General features: G+C 44.9%; 2 protein-coding genes across 7 annotated transcripts in view; one reads left to right on the top strand and one right to left on the bottom strand.

The window, feature by feature from the left end:
- CEP43 (centrosomal protein 43) overlaps positions 1 to 4,645 on the bottom strand; it is a 29,733-nt gene extending 25,088 nt beyond the window's left edge. Inside the window, exon 1 of one of the 2 annotated variants that reach the window (XM_064445560.1) lies at positions 4,511 to 4,645. In XM_064445560.1, coding sequence (XP_064301630.1) covers positions 4,511 to 4,600 — 90 coding nt within the window. In that variant the 5' untranslated portion in view covers positions 4,601 to 4,645. The remainder of the gene's footprint in view (positions 1 to 4,510) is intronic. The other variant, XM_064445561.1, reaches the window with a different exon arrangement.
- Positions 4,646 to 4,855: 210 nt separating this feature from the next.
- RNASET2 (ribonuclease T2) overlaps positions 4,856 to 15,700 on the top strand; it is a 30,948-nt gene continuing 20,103 nt past the window's right edge. The window contains exons 1-2 of one of the 5 annotated variants that reach the window (XM_064445567.1): positions 4,856 to 5,691; positions 14,507 to 14,611. In XM_064445567.1, the coding sequence (XP_064301637.1) occupies positions 14,523 to 14,611 (89 nt within the window). In that variant the 5' untranslated portion in view covers positions 4,856 to 5,691; positions 14,507 to 14,522. Of the gene's footprint in view, positions 5,692 to 10,133; positions 10,326 to 10,405; positions 10,471 to 13,933; positions 14,074 to 14,506; positions 14,612 to 15,700 lie in introns of those variants that run through there. The other 4 variants (XM_064445565.1, XM_064445564.1, XM_064445568.1 and 1 more) reach the window with 4 other exon arrangements.

Genomic DNA, 15,700 nt, shown 5'->3' with positions numbered 1-15,700 from the left:
CCAAAGAGGTCTCGGCAAAATTATTTTTTCCTATCAAATTTTATTCATACTTCCTACCCCTGAGGCAATATTTTAGATTAACAAGCAATAGCTTCACAACACTGATCGCGATACGCTGTGGAATACTAGATCAAAAAGCGGTGACTTTAATTTCATAAAATGCTTTGTACACTTAGTACAGTTGAGTATGACTTTATCTGCTAGTTGACAATGCCTTGCTGTCCATTTCATGCATCTCTCAACATCATTTCCACAAACCCTCGGAGTCCTGCAGCTTTTGCAGAAGTCGTTCTAGGATATTTTTTGTCTCATCAAAAACCCATTAGCAGAAAGCATTAGATAAATTTCAGCTTGCCAAATGCATATGCTACCACCTTTCTCATGCAGTTTTTGAAGCCACATATAGGCAACTTCATATGTTCCCTAAGAAGCAAGGGGTAGGCAAGTTCAGCAAGTGTCAATAAGAGAGACATTCACTTCGGAGATCTGCAACAGGCCAGCTGGAGGTGCAGAACTCTCCTGCAAGCTTGCATTCACAAATCATTACTGACAGAGGCATCAGTGGACAGTGGGGTTAAATGTATGTTTAGGGCAGTGAAATGATTAAAGTAACGCGTAAGTTTTTGCAGGGTAAAAGAATGCATTGCTGCTGAGATAAACGGTTTACAGATCTTCCAGGCAAAGCACATCTGCTCCAGTGCTACAAAACAACTTGCTGCATGCACGATTTCTTGCATATGTAAAATTTAGTGGCACATGGGCACATGGTTTCCGAACAACTTTCAGCATCTCCACTTCCTAACTCCAAAATAGCTGTCTTATACCTCAGTAGATACAGAGCAAGACTGGCACAGCATTAAGCAGTCTAACCGCTGATGATCACCCCAGGCTAAAACCCCGCGTGCATCGTGCTAAAAGCCTATACACACCACAAATCCAAAGCTGGTGACAAACCATAAACAGCAACTTCACTACCAACGTCACTCCGTACCCACCACTCTCCGTCCATGAGGCCTGTTCTTATCTGTGAGCAGACCAAGTAAAATAGTTTGCATGACCTTTTTTTGTCCACTTCAGTGGAAAACTCTTCAACTTAGCAGCCTTAACTGGCTAAGAATGTTAAACCGGCTGGCTGAAGGATAAAGAATGCTGGAAAAAGAAATAGGAAGAATCCATACCACAAAGGAAGTAGTAAACACCTAGAAGTCATAAATTCTAAATACCTGCAGCTACATTTATCACATGCTTACTCTGCATGTCACAAGTACTTCTCATTCTCACGTTCCTGAAGGTAGGATACATCCACAATGTTGAGAGGATAACACTGTCATTTAAATGTTGAATGTCAGTTAATCTGAAATCATTATAAATGGTTGTATTTTACTTAACTTATAAAAATAAGAAATGGGTATTACATTAAAAAATTAATGATTCCCCTTATTCCAAGAAATTAGTTGACTTTCTGACATGGACTGTTGCTAAAAAAAACCAAAACCCACACCACCCAGAAAACAGGAGATTACACTGCAGCACACTCATCACAACAGTTAATAATTCAAAGACATTTATAAGCATTGTTCATTATAGTATATGGAATGACAATGAAAAAGCAAATAGGACAATTTTAACTGACCTATGCATTAACAGCTTATTTTAAAATTAGTGGTTTTGTCCTAACACCACATTATTTGCCAGTACCTCAGCTGTCTAGGTTTTGAACCAGATTAGCAAGAAATTAGCAAGAACAGTATCAGCTGGGAAAAAGCATTCTTCTTGGTCTGATGATGACAGCTTCCCTAGGAGAGAGAAAGATCACATTCTCTTCAGGCCAGAAGAACTTCTCTGTTGGTACAGCATGCATCACACAGAATCAGTGATAGTTTTCACTGAAGTACAAATACCCAGTTATATCCTGTATGTTTACAGAATTCATTGGGAAGCAGTTTTATCCATCAGATTGATTCCAATGATTAATGAATTTTTTATATATATACACATACACACACGCTCTGCAGGAGAAAAGACGGGAAATTCTCAACTGCAAGCAGCAAATATATTTACACATCTTCCAGTTTTCACAACATGACTTCATTAAATACTCCAGTGTTCAAACTCTAAGGTGAATAGAGAATTCATGAAAGATTTTTAATGTGTCATACAAGTAACTTTTTTTAGTTAAATAATTTACATCAATACCAATGCATCCAATAAATTAATTCCAAAATAAGAATAAACTAATAAACCACAATCCATTATAAAATCGTGTTATGGTGATGCCTTAGTTCTCTACTAAAAGTTTCCTTCTAAAAACTACTCAATCGTTACATTACAAAATTTATTAGCTGGCAGCCTGATGCATGAACTCTAAACCTTCCAGAGCCATCTTTACCTGTAGTGCTTCGTACCAATTCAACTATACATTGACCACATAACTGTCATTCATGTATCAACTTCTATAAATCTCAAATACATTATAGTTAGCTTTCCAGCCTCATCCATCTTGAAAAAATGCTCAGTATTCATTCTAAAGCAGTTGTTTGTTTTATGCTTCAATGATATATAAGTGTTCGTTCAGTCCTACCACATAATAAAAAATGCTCACGCACAATAAAAACACTATTGATCACAACTATGTTTTATTTTAATGAACTGATGGTGCAAATTTTTTTATGCATGATGTAATCTAATTTCAATTAAAAGCTAATTATTTAAGGAGAATTGTTCAACCTTAATTCTTCTGGAAGGCAAAAGGCTTTTTGTCAGGTACTAGCAGAACAAATTCTGTAAGTCATTAATACTATCAATTAACAGACAGCCATTAAAGCCACATGCCAATTAACATTTACAGCTAAGAAAAAAAAACACCATGGATTCCTCAGATAAGCAGCCTTTACCAGAAGCATACCAATTATTAAACAGTAACTCCTAGTATTAAAGAGACATAACCCAGTAAGTAGGATGCAGTTTGAGTTTTTTTAAGTCATTTCCTAGTTTTCCTTAAGGATACCTTAGACCATATAGGGCACTACACACTTTTAGCATTACAGAATAGTGAAAATTACAATAAGTACATTCACAAACTGGCACCCATAGTACAAAAACTTGTATACTACACAAAGGCAGGAATTAAGAAACTACAGCTCACATACTCAGTATGAGCTAACTGGCTTGTGATTTTTTTTAATTACCATTTTATTATCACCATACTTTTGTTGGTTAACACTATGTGAGAAAGGTTAACAGGTGGCCCAAAAGGCCTGTTTGATACTTAACTAGAAAAAGGCTCTCCCTACTCAAAATACAGTTATGTGAGCTAGAATCTTCTTCCGGAATTTATGTTTATTTACGTAATTTATGTTCACTTATAAGTTCTTATGGAACTTACAGGAGTTAAATAAGGATTGCCCATTTGAAATACAAGAACAACACATTTTTAATAACACTATTTTGCTGTAAAGTATGATAACTAGCCCAAAATCCAGTAGGCTTTAAAGCACACACACAAAGACGCTCTCATTTCCATTACTCATTTCAGCTGTTGAACTGTTCCTGAAATATCAGCAATGATCATCCACCTTTTGAATGCTTAAAGCAGAACGCTGCAGATGAACACCCCCATCCTCGATCTGAAATTCAAACATCATTTCTCCTCTAGCTTGGAAGGGAACCCAGCAGTTCTCATGCTTCCAGATCTGTATGGCGCTCTGCTATACACAGTAGTTATTGCTGGAAACTTCTGACATGAACAAGAATCCATGGAACCAATTTTTGTATCCTTTCTGACACAAGCTCAGGCTACACCACAGGCTTAGAGGTTGCATATACTCCACTACAACACTCTTCCATACGTTTTCTTAACACAGCATTATTTGTTCCCCATAAGCAGGCAGCATCCCCAGAGTTTCAGGGTTTAGCAAGCCTCCAAAAGGCACCTCAAGCAACCCACACTCAAAAAGAACAACGCTTAAACAGCGACCCTCAAGGACCCCTAACTGAAACATTCAAGAGGGGCTTTTCATATCGAAGCAGAGAGAAACTATCCACCTTATCCCAAGCCACCCGACGGCTGGATGTTCCCAGCAGGTTTGGCGGCAGCAGCAAGTCAGCTCTTGCGGCCACCGGGTTACCTACGAGGGCGAAGCCGCAGGGCCGGACGCCGGGCCCCCTGCGGCAGCCGCGGCTCCCCGCCCTCCCCCGCCCGGTCGCCGGGCAGACCTCACGGGGCGGCCAGGCCTCGGGCCCTCGGCTCCACGTCCGGCACCGACCGGCTCCGCAGCGGCGCGCAGGCAGGCGCCGGACCCGGCCCCGCGCCGAGCCCCGGGCCGGGGAGCACCACGGGGGAAGCGGTGCCGCCGCCGGGCCGCGACGCCGAGAGAGCGCACCGGCTGCAAGCGGCAGCGAGAGGGGGCGAAGCCTCACAGCCCCCCCCGCACCCCGCGGGGCCGCTAACCGCCGCCAGGCCCCCCGCCCTGCCCGGTGTGCGCGGGGGAGACGCTCTCCTTCACCCCACCTTAATCTTATTGAGCACCCCGCTGCTCTCCAGCGTCTGGACCAGCAGGTCCCGCAGCTCGGTGTCCTCCTCCGCCGCTGCGGCCGCCATCTTGTTTCTCCCTGACAACGGCCCAAACTGCGCTAGCGGCGAGACGAGCCCGGCAGATTCGCCTCGGGCGCTGGGCGAGGCGCCAGCCCAGCGGCGGGCCCGAGGAAGCGAGGGCGCGGCGGGACGGCGGCCGCTCCTCAGCAGCGGCCCGAAAGGGGAGGTAGCGAGGCCGCAGCCATCCGCGGCCCGCCTCGCGTAGAAACTGCGGCGGCGAAAAGGCAGCGGCCGCCGGCGGCGCCGCGCCAGCGGCGGGCGGGAAGTTTAAAGCGGGGGATGGCGTTAACGGCTGAGCCGCGCGGCCGCTCGCCGCCGTAGGAGGCCCAGCAGCCCCTTCCCGCCCTCCCGCTTGGAGCTTCCCGCCACGCTCGAACCCAGCGAACGCCAAGCCAAGCCAAGCTGTCCTCTCCGGCGGCTGCAGCCGCCCCGAGTGGGTGCTGACACCCTAAAGCGGGAGGAGAGGGGCATCGGGCCGGGCTTAAGGAGCGAACAACCTCCTCTCCAGAGCCGAGCGCGCTTCAGCGGCGAGAGATCATGGGATTAAGGTTGGAAAAGACCTCTGGGATCATCAAGTCCAACCACCACCCAACACCCCCAGGCCTCCTAAACCATGCCTTGAAGTGCCGCATCTACATGTCTTTTAAATACCCCCAGGGCTGGTGACTCCCCCACCTCTCTGGGCAGCCTGTGCCAGGGCCTGACCGCTCTGGCAGGAAATAAATTTTTCCTAATGTCCAATCTAAACCTCCCCTGACGGAGCCTGAGGCCGTTTCCTCTCATCCTAAATATATAATAAAGGATTCAGAAGCTACGAATATTCGCCGTGAGCAACTACACCCCCAAGGTGGGCAAGATGTTGCTAGAAGCTGATTTTACAGAACGCGCAGCAGGTGGCACTAATTCCTCAGCGACGCCCTAAGGACTGTCAAGCCTGGGAGGGCAGGTGTCCTTCACCCCGCCCTGTTTCTGCTGAGCCTATTTCTGCAGCCGCTCAGAGAACATGCTCCTGAAGTTTGGAAACCTTAGCGGTCATTCACTTCAGCACAAAATTGTGTCAAAGTAAACGCTCAGCGCTGCACTTCTCAGGGAAGATGGTAAGAGTTTCAATCTAATTTTTCAAAACCCTATCAGAAGGAAATCATAAATGCAGAAACATCATGTCTGGTATTACACTTACCATTTTTATTCATCCACTGACTCTCCAAACTTGAAAGACAAAACCCACTTGACAAAATAGAGATTGCAAAGGGGAAAAAAAATATCAGTAGACTTAAAAGATAGTTTATAGTTTGTAAAATTCATTTCAGCATTTCAGTAACACTGACTTGCTGCTCTCAAATACATGTAGCATATTTTGAACCCAGTCTACAGATAACACCTTCTGAGCCCTGCAGAAGACCAGAATATTACTTACCTAAATGTTTGTCACCTAGACAGCAGGAAAGCATTCTGATGGTCCAGCTGCCTATTCAGCACACAATGTAACGTCTCTAACTGTCTCTCTCACGTTTGAAGGAAATGTTGCTATCTTGAATGTAGGTAATTCCCAAGTCTACCTTTAGAACCTCATTGCAAAAGGTAAGTCAACATTATTTTTACTGTTCATACAGCAATGTAAATGTGACTAACGTGTTACTACAGAAAGAAGAAAAAGTGGTTTACATGGGAAACCCAGCATAGCTTTAAAAAGATTCTCTAAAATTAATGGTTTGTTAAAAAAAAGCAGCGGTGGCATTGCTACAGGCTCTTAACGCAACTTAAATCAAATTCAAGCTTTCAAAATCATGCATGGGCCAAAGTCTGTTGACTTAAAATTAGGACACAGGAATATACATACATTCCAAATTTGTGCATCTGCTCAGAGTATTGTAAATGTCTTATTAACGCACAATTAAGAATACAGTCTATCTACCTTTGGCTGTTTGATTTGTGCAATGGGAATAATCAAAGCAAAATAACGCATTGTGTTAGGGAAATTTGAAAGCCTGTCTTGACTCTTAAATCCCAGTCCGAATGTAAACTGCTGGAAGCTGGAAAAATGCATTCTTCTGAAGTGCTTCATATAAAATAATTGAAGAAGATGAATCATGCCTCAGATCAGGGTGGGTTTTTTTCAGGCAACACATTTCAGCATATAAACATATAAAAATCTAAGTTACAACTACATTTGTTCAGAAATTTTTGAGGAAAATGTTATTTTCATGAAAAAATTTAGAAGAAACTTTTCAAATGTTTTGACATTCCCCCAGTTTTCTACCAATTCCTAGTCACGGCATCGTGAGTGTTCATAGGGAGAGATCAGGAGAGAAAAATCAATACTGAAATAAAAGATCATAGTAATTTTAATGAGACATTCCCAAAATGAGGTCTATTATTTTTCACTACAATGTTGCTCAGATTTAGGAGTCCAATTTTGTTCTCAGAATTAATTATATAAAGTATTAAAATTCCAGTTTAACTCTAAGTTGGTGGTTGTGGCTGTAGCTCAGGAGAGCGCTTCAGTACCTTTTAGTTTTATCCCAATTCAGAAGAGTATTCTAAGTTTCTTGGCATGTGCTCGGGCCCTAGGATTTGAGTGTGTGGAAATCTGTGGAGCCACAGCCCCGTAACGCAGGACACGGATATGGGTCAGGTACCGAGTTCCGAGCTGGATGGCCAGCCTGCTGACGGGGGAATGGCTACAGCAGGCCTCGTATCGGAGTGAGGATGTTGCCACACTTGAGGAAAAGTCAAAGGTCCTAACAGCTCCCGTGGCCTCTATGCATGTTCATGCATGTTAATTTCTTGTCCTTTCATTACGACTTACACGGCAAATTCTTCCTGCCTTACTCCTAACAAACAGGCTCTTCTAGTGTGCATAATTCCACCGAAGTCAGTGGAGGCTACCAGTGGCGTAAAGTCCAGCTCAGACTGACCAAAGTGCCTACACCTTTCTTTTAATATAACCAACCATCAGAACATACAAGAAATACTAAGTTCCAGGCTGTAATTATTAAGTGAAATCTTGGCACCACTTCACATCTTATAAACATGGATATTTACAAATGCTTGTCAACAATCCCAAATATTCTGAGTTGTATTAAGATGGACTATCTGCCAATGAAAGCCAAAAGTGGTTTTGCTTCTGTCGTGGTTCAGCCCCGGGCAGCAACTAAACACCCTGCAGCCGCTCACTCCCCTCACCCCTGTGGGATGGGGGAGAGCATCGGAAGAGCAAAAGCAAGAAAACTCATGGGTTGAGATAAGAACAGTTTAATAATTAGAAGAAGATAATAATGATAATAATACCGATCATTATTATTATTATTATAAGAATTATGATAATATAATAAAAAGGAAAAAGGGGAAAAACCAGAAACACAAGCGATACAACCGCTCACCACCTGCTGACTGACACTGCTTATCCCCAAGCCGCGATTGCTGCCAGCCCCCCCGGCCAGCCCCTCCCAGGTAACACACTGGGCATGACATTACGTGGTACAGAATATCCCTTTGGCCAGTTTGAATCCGCTCTCTTGGCTGTGCCCCCTCCCCTCCCGGCTCCTTGTGCCCCCAGCAGAGCACGGGAGGCTGGAAAAGTCCTTGACTAGCACAAGCGCTGCCCAGCAACAACCAAACCATTGGTGTGTTATCAGCGTTGTTTTCATACTAAGTCCAGAGCACAGCGCTGCACCAGCTGCAGGGAAGAAAATTAACTCTGTCCCAGCTAAACCATGACAGTTTCATAAATTATTATTTGAGAAAGCAGCCTTGTTATAATTGCTTTTATTCTTCAAACAGGTTGCAACAACAGCTGTTCACATTACTGAAGCAATGAACGTCTTAGGAGCAGAACATTCCCTAATCTCACTATAAAAAGGTTGCAAACAGTGAAAGTAGAACTTGGCTTGCTTTCTCGTTATAGGGGTAGGCATCTGCACCTGATGCAATGTTTCATTTAAAATTATTGCCTTATTAGCAATTCTTTTGTTTCCAGTACATAGATAAACACTAAATGGAAAGTCTTAAGGAGATAGTTAGCTGAAGTGGCTCTCCATTGTCTAGCTTTCTCATATCCCTCAGAAACAATCTCTTTAATAACAGCCCCATTAACATGCACTATTTTGTAATGACATGACATAAAAACATGGCTTCTGCGTCCTGACACCTTACGAGCCTACATTGTTTTAGAGCAGCTTTGATTCTCCCTTCAAAACCATCTTAATGGGAAACTTGTCTTTGGGCTTAGTTTTCACAGAGCGCTAGGTGTTAATTCGGCAGCCTCAGAGCGTAAATCCCCACCGCACCCCAGAACAGGGCTAACGTGGGAGCACAAGACCTTGCACGCTCCACGATACACGCAAGTACCGCCCACTCTTTTCATCCCTGGTCTGCAGGCAAAGATGAAATCCAAGGCTGAGAGAATAACTCTTGTGTCCGCCTCTACCGACTCCTCACGGGCAGCGACAGAGACTTCAGTGGCAGGTGGAGCGGTGATGCCCTCAGCAGCAGGACGAGGAGCGGGAGCAGGGCTGAATACAAGGATCTGGAGAACTTCACTTTTTTTAACTCTTCAACAAAATCTCTGAAACTTTTGATACCTCTCAGACACCGTCAGAGGCAACAGCAGGTGGATCACTTGTTTCATCCAGCACATTTTCATGTTTCCACAGGAAGGTGGGCAAAGAGATTAGTTTTGTCTCATCCTACTTCGTAGCACGGAAGTGTGTAAGCATAACTAAAAGAACCTTGCCAGTGAATAATAATGTAACTTTGAACAAAGACTTTATTACAGAGACTGTAATTAATCTGCTCAAAACAAATGTTGTTTTGCTTGTGGAAGTAGATCTGCCCACATACTTCTCGAGCATGTTTAAGGAGGATGATTATGACATATGCCCCCTAGTTCAAAACGAGAGGAGAGTAACTAGTAACCACGCTTCGCATTTGTGATTCACACATCAGCAGCGAAAGAGGGGCTGGAATGTGTTTCATGGTTTACCATAGCGCTAACAAAACGTGAACCACGTCCTGCCTGGGATAGTCGTGAATCATCCCTTTGGGTTGTTTCTTCACCAGAAACTTCCCATTGTTTGCAAACACGAGCGTTACCATTTCAAACTTCCCTCCTAATTTTGGAGAAGTTCGCCACAGATGAACGTGTCAGCGTTTCTCCGTTCCGCTTGCTGGGCTTGCTTTAGTCAACAATCTCCTATTTGCTATTTGAGTAGATTACTGAAAACACGGAGTGTCCTTATCGCGCTCCTGAAGACCTCTGTTCTGCACAAACGTTCGCTGAGAAATCCAAATAATTAAAACACAGACCGTGCTAAGGACGAGCGAACCAAAACATCCGCAGGAGCAAACCCACGCACGGCAACGCTGTCCCCCGCGGCCGCTCGCTGCTCCTGCCGGGCCGCCCCCCCGAGCCCCCCGGGCGCCGGGCAGGCGGCGGGACCCCGCCGGGCAGGCGGGCCCGGCCCCGGGCGGCCTCCCCGAGGGGCCGGGGCGGGCGGGGCGGCCCCGCGGGGCGGGGGCCGGGCCGCGGCGCTGCTCCCCCCCCCGCCCCCGTCCCTCCCTCCGCCCGCCTCCGGTCGGAGGTCAGCCCTGCCGGGAGCGCCCCCGCCCTGCCGGTGCTGCGCCTGGCCCGGGAGGGAGGCCGGGGCCGCGGGGGAGCTCCTGCGGAGGAGCGGGCGGCAGGTGAGGCGGGCCGGCGGGTCCCGGGCAGGGCCAGGCAGCCGCGGCCGAGGTGAGGCGAGCTGTGGGCTCTGGGGCGGCGGAGGGCGGGCTGGGAAGGCGCGCTGCTCCGGCGCCCCTGCCGCTCCGCGGGGCTGCGCTGCGGGGCAGGGGCCGTCCGGCCCGCCCCGTGTGAGCTGCTTCGCCTCTTGCCCCCGGTGAGGTTACCGACTTGCGCCGAGTCGGGGCGGGGGGTGTGTTGCGGGACTCGCATCGTGGCGGGTTACGCTTCTTTATGCCTTTCGTTCCCTGTGAAGTAAATCGAAAGTCAGCCAAAGAAATCGCAGCGTTTCCCAGAGCGGAGGAAAACCTTTGTGCACTTGTCACCAGCTTCGGCATCCTGCCGTCACTTGCAGGCATCCTGCCTCGGGTTCTCTGCGATTTCTCCCGATTTATCAAAATACCCTTGTAATAAAATGCGATGGTTGTTCATCTGGAGCAAGCGCTTTATGGTGTCAGGAAGTTAAATCTTACACCGCTGCGCTAAAAGTAGAGCAGCGCCTCAGCCTGTGCGTGAGGAGAGCGGGGCGGCGCCGTGCGCGGCTCCTCCGGCGGGCGGGAGGCCGGCACCGAGCCCCTGCGGGGCCCGCCCGGAGGCCGCTGCTGCGCCCGTCCCGTTGCGCTGCGCTTGGTCGGAGAAGCAGGGGGAGAGCGCTGCGGAAAAGCCTGCCGTGTCAGCGGGCGTGAGCATCGCGCCTGAAAATCCGCAGGGTGCTTTTTGCTTTTGGGAGGGGCGGTTGGCTGGGAGCGGGCTGTGGAGGTAAAGGTTGCCGGAGTGTCATTAGAAATGAAATTAATGCTTTCGGTGCGCAGTTTTGTAACTTGGCTGTCTAACTCGTTGTGGCAGAAGTAGCGTGTGCTGCCGTATTTGACATGGCACCAAAACCTTAGGTGTTCCTTTTCGTGCCTTCAGATGCCAGACTAGCTGCCCTAATTCTCCTCTCTGGCTGTCGTTGCCGACATCTGCGTGCGAGCTATGCTGTTAGCTGCGGGGGTCCTCCCTGCTAAGGCTTCAGTGCTTAAGGACATTTTATACAAATGTGGGGTTTGTTAGTCGAGCTGGTTATTAAAGGCAGAAAAAGAAAACAAGGCAGTAGAATACAGGTAACTGATCGCTAGCGTACAGAAGAAGCGTGTGCTATGTCGGCAGCCCCCTCAGGATCGTATATTACAATTCAAATGGTAGTAAATATGTTAAAGAAAGATTTCATCACTGTTTATTACAAGTGTTTCCTAGTCGTTGATAAGCTCAGGCGTGTACTTTTGATACCAGCATGGAACAATGCTAACACAGCTAAAAGTGACCTTGTCCTGACTCGCTTACAAACACGCACAGAAGTCTCTTCCATTCGTATCCAGGTGTAGCAAACCAAGAGTCATCCCAAAGCTGTTCCTGTCCTTTAGAATGTTAACTGTAGTGACAACGAGCCAATAGCCTAGTTTCAAATAAAGATTTTATGTATCTGTGCGTGTTGCATTTTCAGGTTGGAAGTTTTCTTTGTTACGAAGTCCTTTGGAACGTTATGACTTTTTTAATGACTAACTTTCAATATATGAAATTCCTGTTTCTTCTTATTACAGTAGAATTGGTGTAAGATTTGTTAATCTCTTCTTTCTGTATTTGTGTAATTAGTAATCCAGTGTAATTTTTAGTAAACAGAAGCAATGTCTATTAAAATTGGATCTCCTTCATACATCTTAACTTGTTAATACAGTTTTAAGTTGGATGTGTATTTCCTCAAATGTGCACCATTTGGGTGCTTTTCAGGGGAGATTGATGCACATTTTATCTCCCACCATCAATGTCATAGATGAATAAAAGGTCAATTAGAGTAAATTACTCAATATATCGTGATAGTGACATGACAGCTGCAATACTGGCTTCCAAGCTAAAACCTTGGAGAGAGTTTATGTATTGTTTATCAGTGGAAGAAATGTAATTTGTTACGTAAAAGTTACAGGTCGGGGGGCTTTCAGATCTGCTCACTGTCTCTGTTGTCCCTACGTTCTGGTTCCAGGGCGCAGAGCAGTGTGGCGAATAAACCAGTGCATACCACTGCTCTGATAGCATTTTTTTGAAGACCTCCTCTGTTTCTGGTTGTTATTTGATCAATGCAATGACAAAGGGAGATAATTGCCTTTATGCTTTTTTGTAACTTAGTCACTGGGAAAAAAATGTTTCTTTGTGGCTGCCATCTCAAGTCATACCAGTTTGCAAAAGAAATGCCATAATGTTGCTGGCTCATTTTCCTTCCATAGTCTACTTCCTTAAGATGTTTTTTCCAGAAGGTTGTACAGTGCAGCTTTTTTTTTGTCATTGTGACATTATTGTCTTTTAAGTGGTACTTTCTGCTCGCTGAAGAAATACGCTTTCTATAGGCGGGGCAGAATCTTACCTGAACACTCCTTACAGCCCTCAATGTTTTATCTTGGGTAGGTAGTTTATCCTGCAGAAGAATAAAGGCTTGCTTGGTTGGTTATCAGTTGAAAATAACAGTAGATTAAATCATAAACGGGTCTATAAGGTTGAATCTTACATCATTAATTCCTACTGCTCAAGTGATGAGACTTAAGACCACTTTAAATGCGGAACTCTTGGTGTAATCGGTGACCTGGCAGATAATTACTTATTTGTGATTTTTTTGAACGTTACGTGGATCTATCAGTTTCGTTAATACAAGATGTACATCTTGGTTTAGCTAGCTTTTGATCAAGATTAGTTCTACATTATCGATTGCTTTTGTATACAAGTAGCACACTCCGCATTATTTGAAATTTTTTGTGCTCATCTTGCTCGGTGAGTGAAAATCCTTCAGGCCTTTTTAAGGAAACTAGATCAGAAAAGTAACAGTTGCCAATGAAGATTTATCTAGTAATATCTTCTGTTAGGCCAAGCCGTTTACCTTCATAATACGTCCATTGCCAATTAGAAAGGCATTAACATATGAAATAGACTGGTAGCTTAAAGGCTGTAGTTTCTTCACAATTTAGCAAAACCCTGTACTAAATCTAGCCAGTTAACTGTTAGACCCGTTGCCCAAACCCCTCACCAGTTTAGAAATCTCGACACATTCTGCAAGCTGGGAGGCAGAACTGCGGGGTAGGACTTTGGCGGGCCTGCAGGCTGGGGCCGGGGCCATGCCATAATGGACTCGTGTTTATAATGAGCCGTGGATCAGAATTACGCTGAATTTCCTAAAGTTAGCCGTAATGGCTGATTCAGCAATGTCTTTACTGGTGTTATTAGAAAGGATTAATTTTAAAACCTTCCTAGAAAAAAGGAGATGACTTGTGTAGTGAGGGATCTTCAAAAGGGCACATAGGTTACACGCAGTGGCTTGTAGTGCTTTTTTTTTTTAGGGTTCTCAAAATGAGAAAATTAGGAAGTAGGTTTGGTGAGGCGTTACTAACTGCATGTAAATACATGCATGTACATCTGTTTCTGGCATCTAGGAGGTAGCGTTTGAAATGGTGTGAAATGGCTGGCGGATGCAGGAGGCAGCTGGGGTTTTTTGACCTGTGCCAAGTGAAAGTGGTCCTGTTGGTGAAAGTTAAGTTGATTTGGGGGTTTTTTTCTCCTCCCCTGATTTCTAGGGTTCACGAGGTAATAGGGAGGCTGTGCATGGTTTCGTAGAGGCTGTCTCAAGTTTATAAGAAGAACAGGAACTAATTTGGTTTTAGCAGCAACTTTTTAACATCAGTTTCATAGTCGACTGGCATTTAGAGGGAACGTCATCCTTGGACATCAGAGTTCACTTCCAGTGAGCTTCTGATATCAGCCTTGGTCAATCCAACAAGGATATTCAATACTAAGCTCAAAGTTTCTTTAAGGAATTGCTTTGAGCGTTTGAACTGACCACAAGTAGAGTCTTACGTAACATAAAGTACGGTTGCATAGAAGATTTACGTCTCTGTTATTGGAAAGTGGCTCTCTTGGGACTATGTGCAAGTACAGAAAAAAAAAGGGAACTGTAATCTCATCCTTGATGCCATTAATTTATGAAAATTAGCATATAAGCTGGGGAATCAGGCACAGCCTTAAAAGAGATCCTCACTTTACCCGTGGTTGTAAATCTAGTCTAGAGTTGATATTACCTGCTGTTCCTGAGATAGTTATGTATTTCTGCATGTTAACACTTGCAATTTAGTGCACTGGATAAGTAAGAGAATTCTTCTTTTAACACCTTTTTCCAGCTATTTGATCAACAAAATGAAGCCTGCAAAGCTGCACTATTGGATGCTGGGCTGGTTTTCTGTGGCACTGTGTTGTTTGTGTACTTCGGATAAGTTCACTCAAAGGTAAGTTATGCTTTAAAAAGAAATCTCTGACAGTTCTTTCTTAAGTGCAGAGCAGAATAGTTTAACTTCTAATGAGTGTACATTTTCTTGTTTTATTATGTGCTATTTTCGGTGTGTTGTTCTTCCCTTAGGTGATTGGTAAAATGAGGCATCTACATCAGCTGGAGGAGTCGGGGTCGTGCCTAAGAAAAGCTTTACATTTATTACTGTGTCAGCATGAAAAAAGAGGGAAGCTTAAATTACATTCATTGCACTTAAAAACTTTGCAATCCTGCTTTAAATTAATCATTTGGACTTGTGATATAGTAATGAAAAAATCAGAAATCAATTTGGAATCTGTAATAAACAACTGGAATCATCCCTATGGTATGAATTGCACCAACTGTTACACTGTATGCTCTTTTAATGTACTTTTTTTTTTCTTGCTATTTTCTCAGTTCCGATAAGTTTAAATTCCTTTTCATACAGCATCCCAGCTGGAGCTGTATCAGTGCCGTGCAGCCTTTTGGTGGCTGTGCTTGGCAAAATCTGAGCTTGAATACCAATGGCCGATGGGGGAACCCGCACCCCAAATCACAGACTTCTGTGGTAAAAGCTCAAATTCCTATTGCATTATGTTAGGAAATAAACTTTTCTCTTTCGACGTTTTGGCAAGAGAGTGGCTAAGGGTCCTCAGTTCAGTGCTGAGCTCCGTTATGTGAAGTACCATAGACACCACCACAGCTGAGGTTTCTCAGATCCCAAGGGCTTGGGCGGTGGCAGGGGCTGCTCTAGAGGCACAGTGCTGATCTGCGCCAGGCAGGGTAACTCCGGTCAAAAAAGGGGGAGATAGCCCTGAAGCTGGATAGGTATTGAAAATGGCTTCCCGCGGATTCCAGTTCTGAGCTTAAGTTTCTAAAACCTGTTCTATTTAATAACCAAAATTTTCTGACCTATGCTTAGCCAAAAGGCTTGTTCTAGGAGAACTTGTTTTGGCGTGATTGTCATTGCAGAAGTTCAGCTGCTATTTCAAATACAGATGAAAGATAGTGTTTTTCTAAGCAAGGATATTTTTAAAGCAAGGAAACTTAACTGCTCTACAGTACTGGA

Source organism: Phalacrocorax carbo, chromosome 3 (assembly GCF_963921805.1).
Source record: "Phalacrocorax carbo chromosome 3, bPhaCar2.1, whole genome shotgun sequence".
NCBI lineage: Eukaryota > Metazoa > Chordata > Aves > Suliformes > Phalacrocoracidae > Phalacrocorax > Phalacrocorax carbo.
The sequence above is the reverse complement of the archived record's forward strand: the minus strand, read 5'-3'. Positions and strand labels throughout refer to the sequence as shown.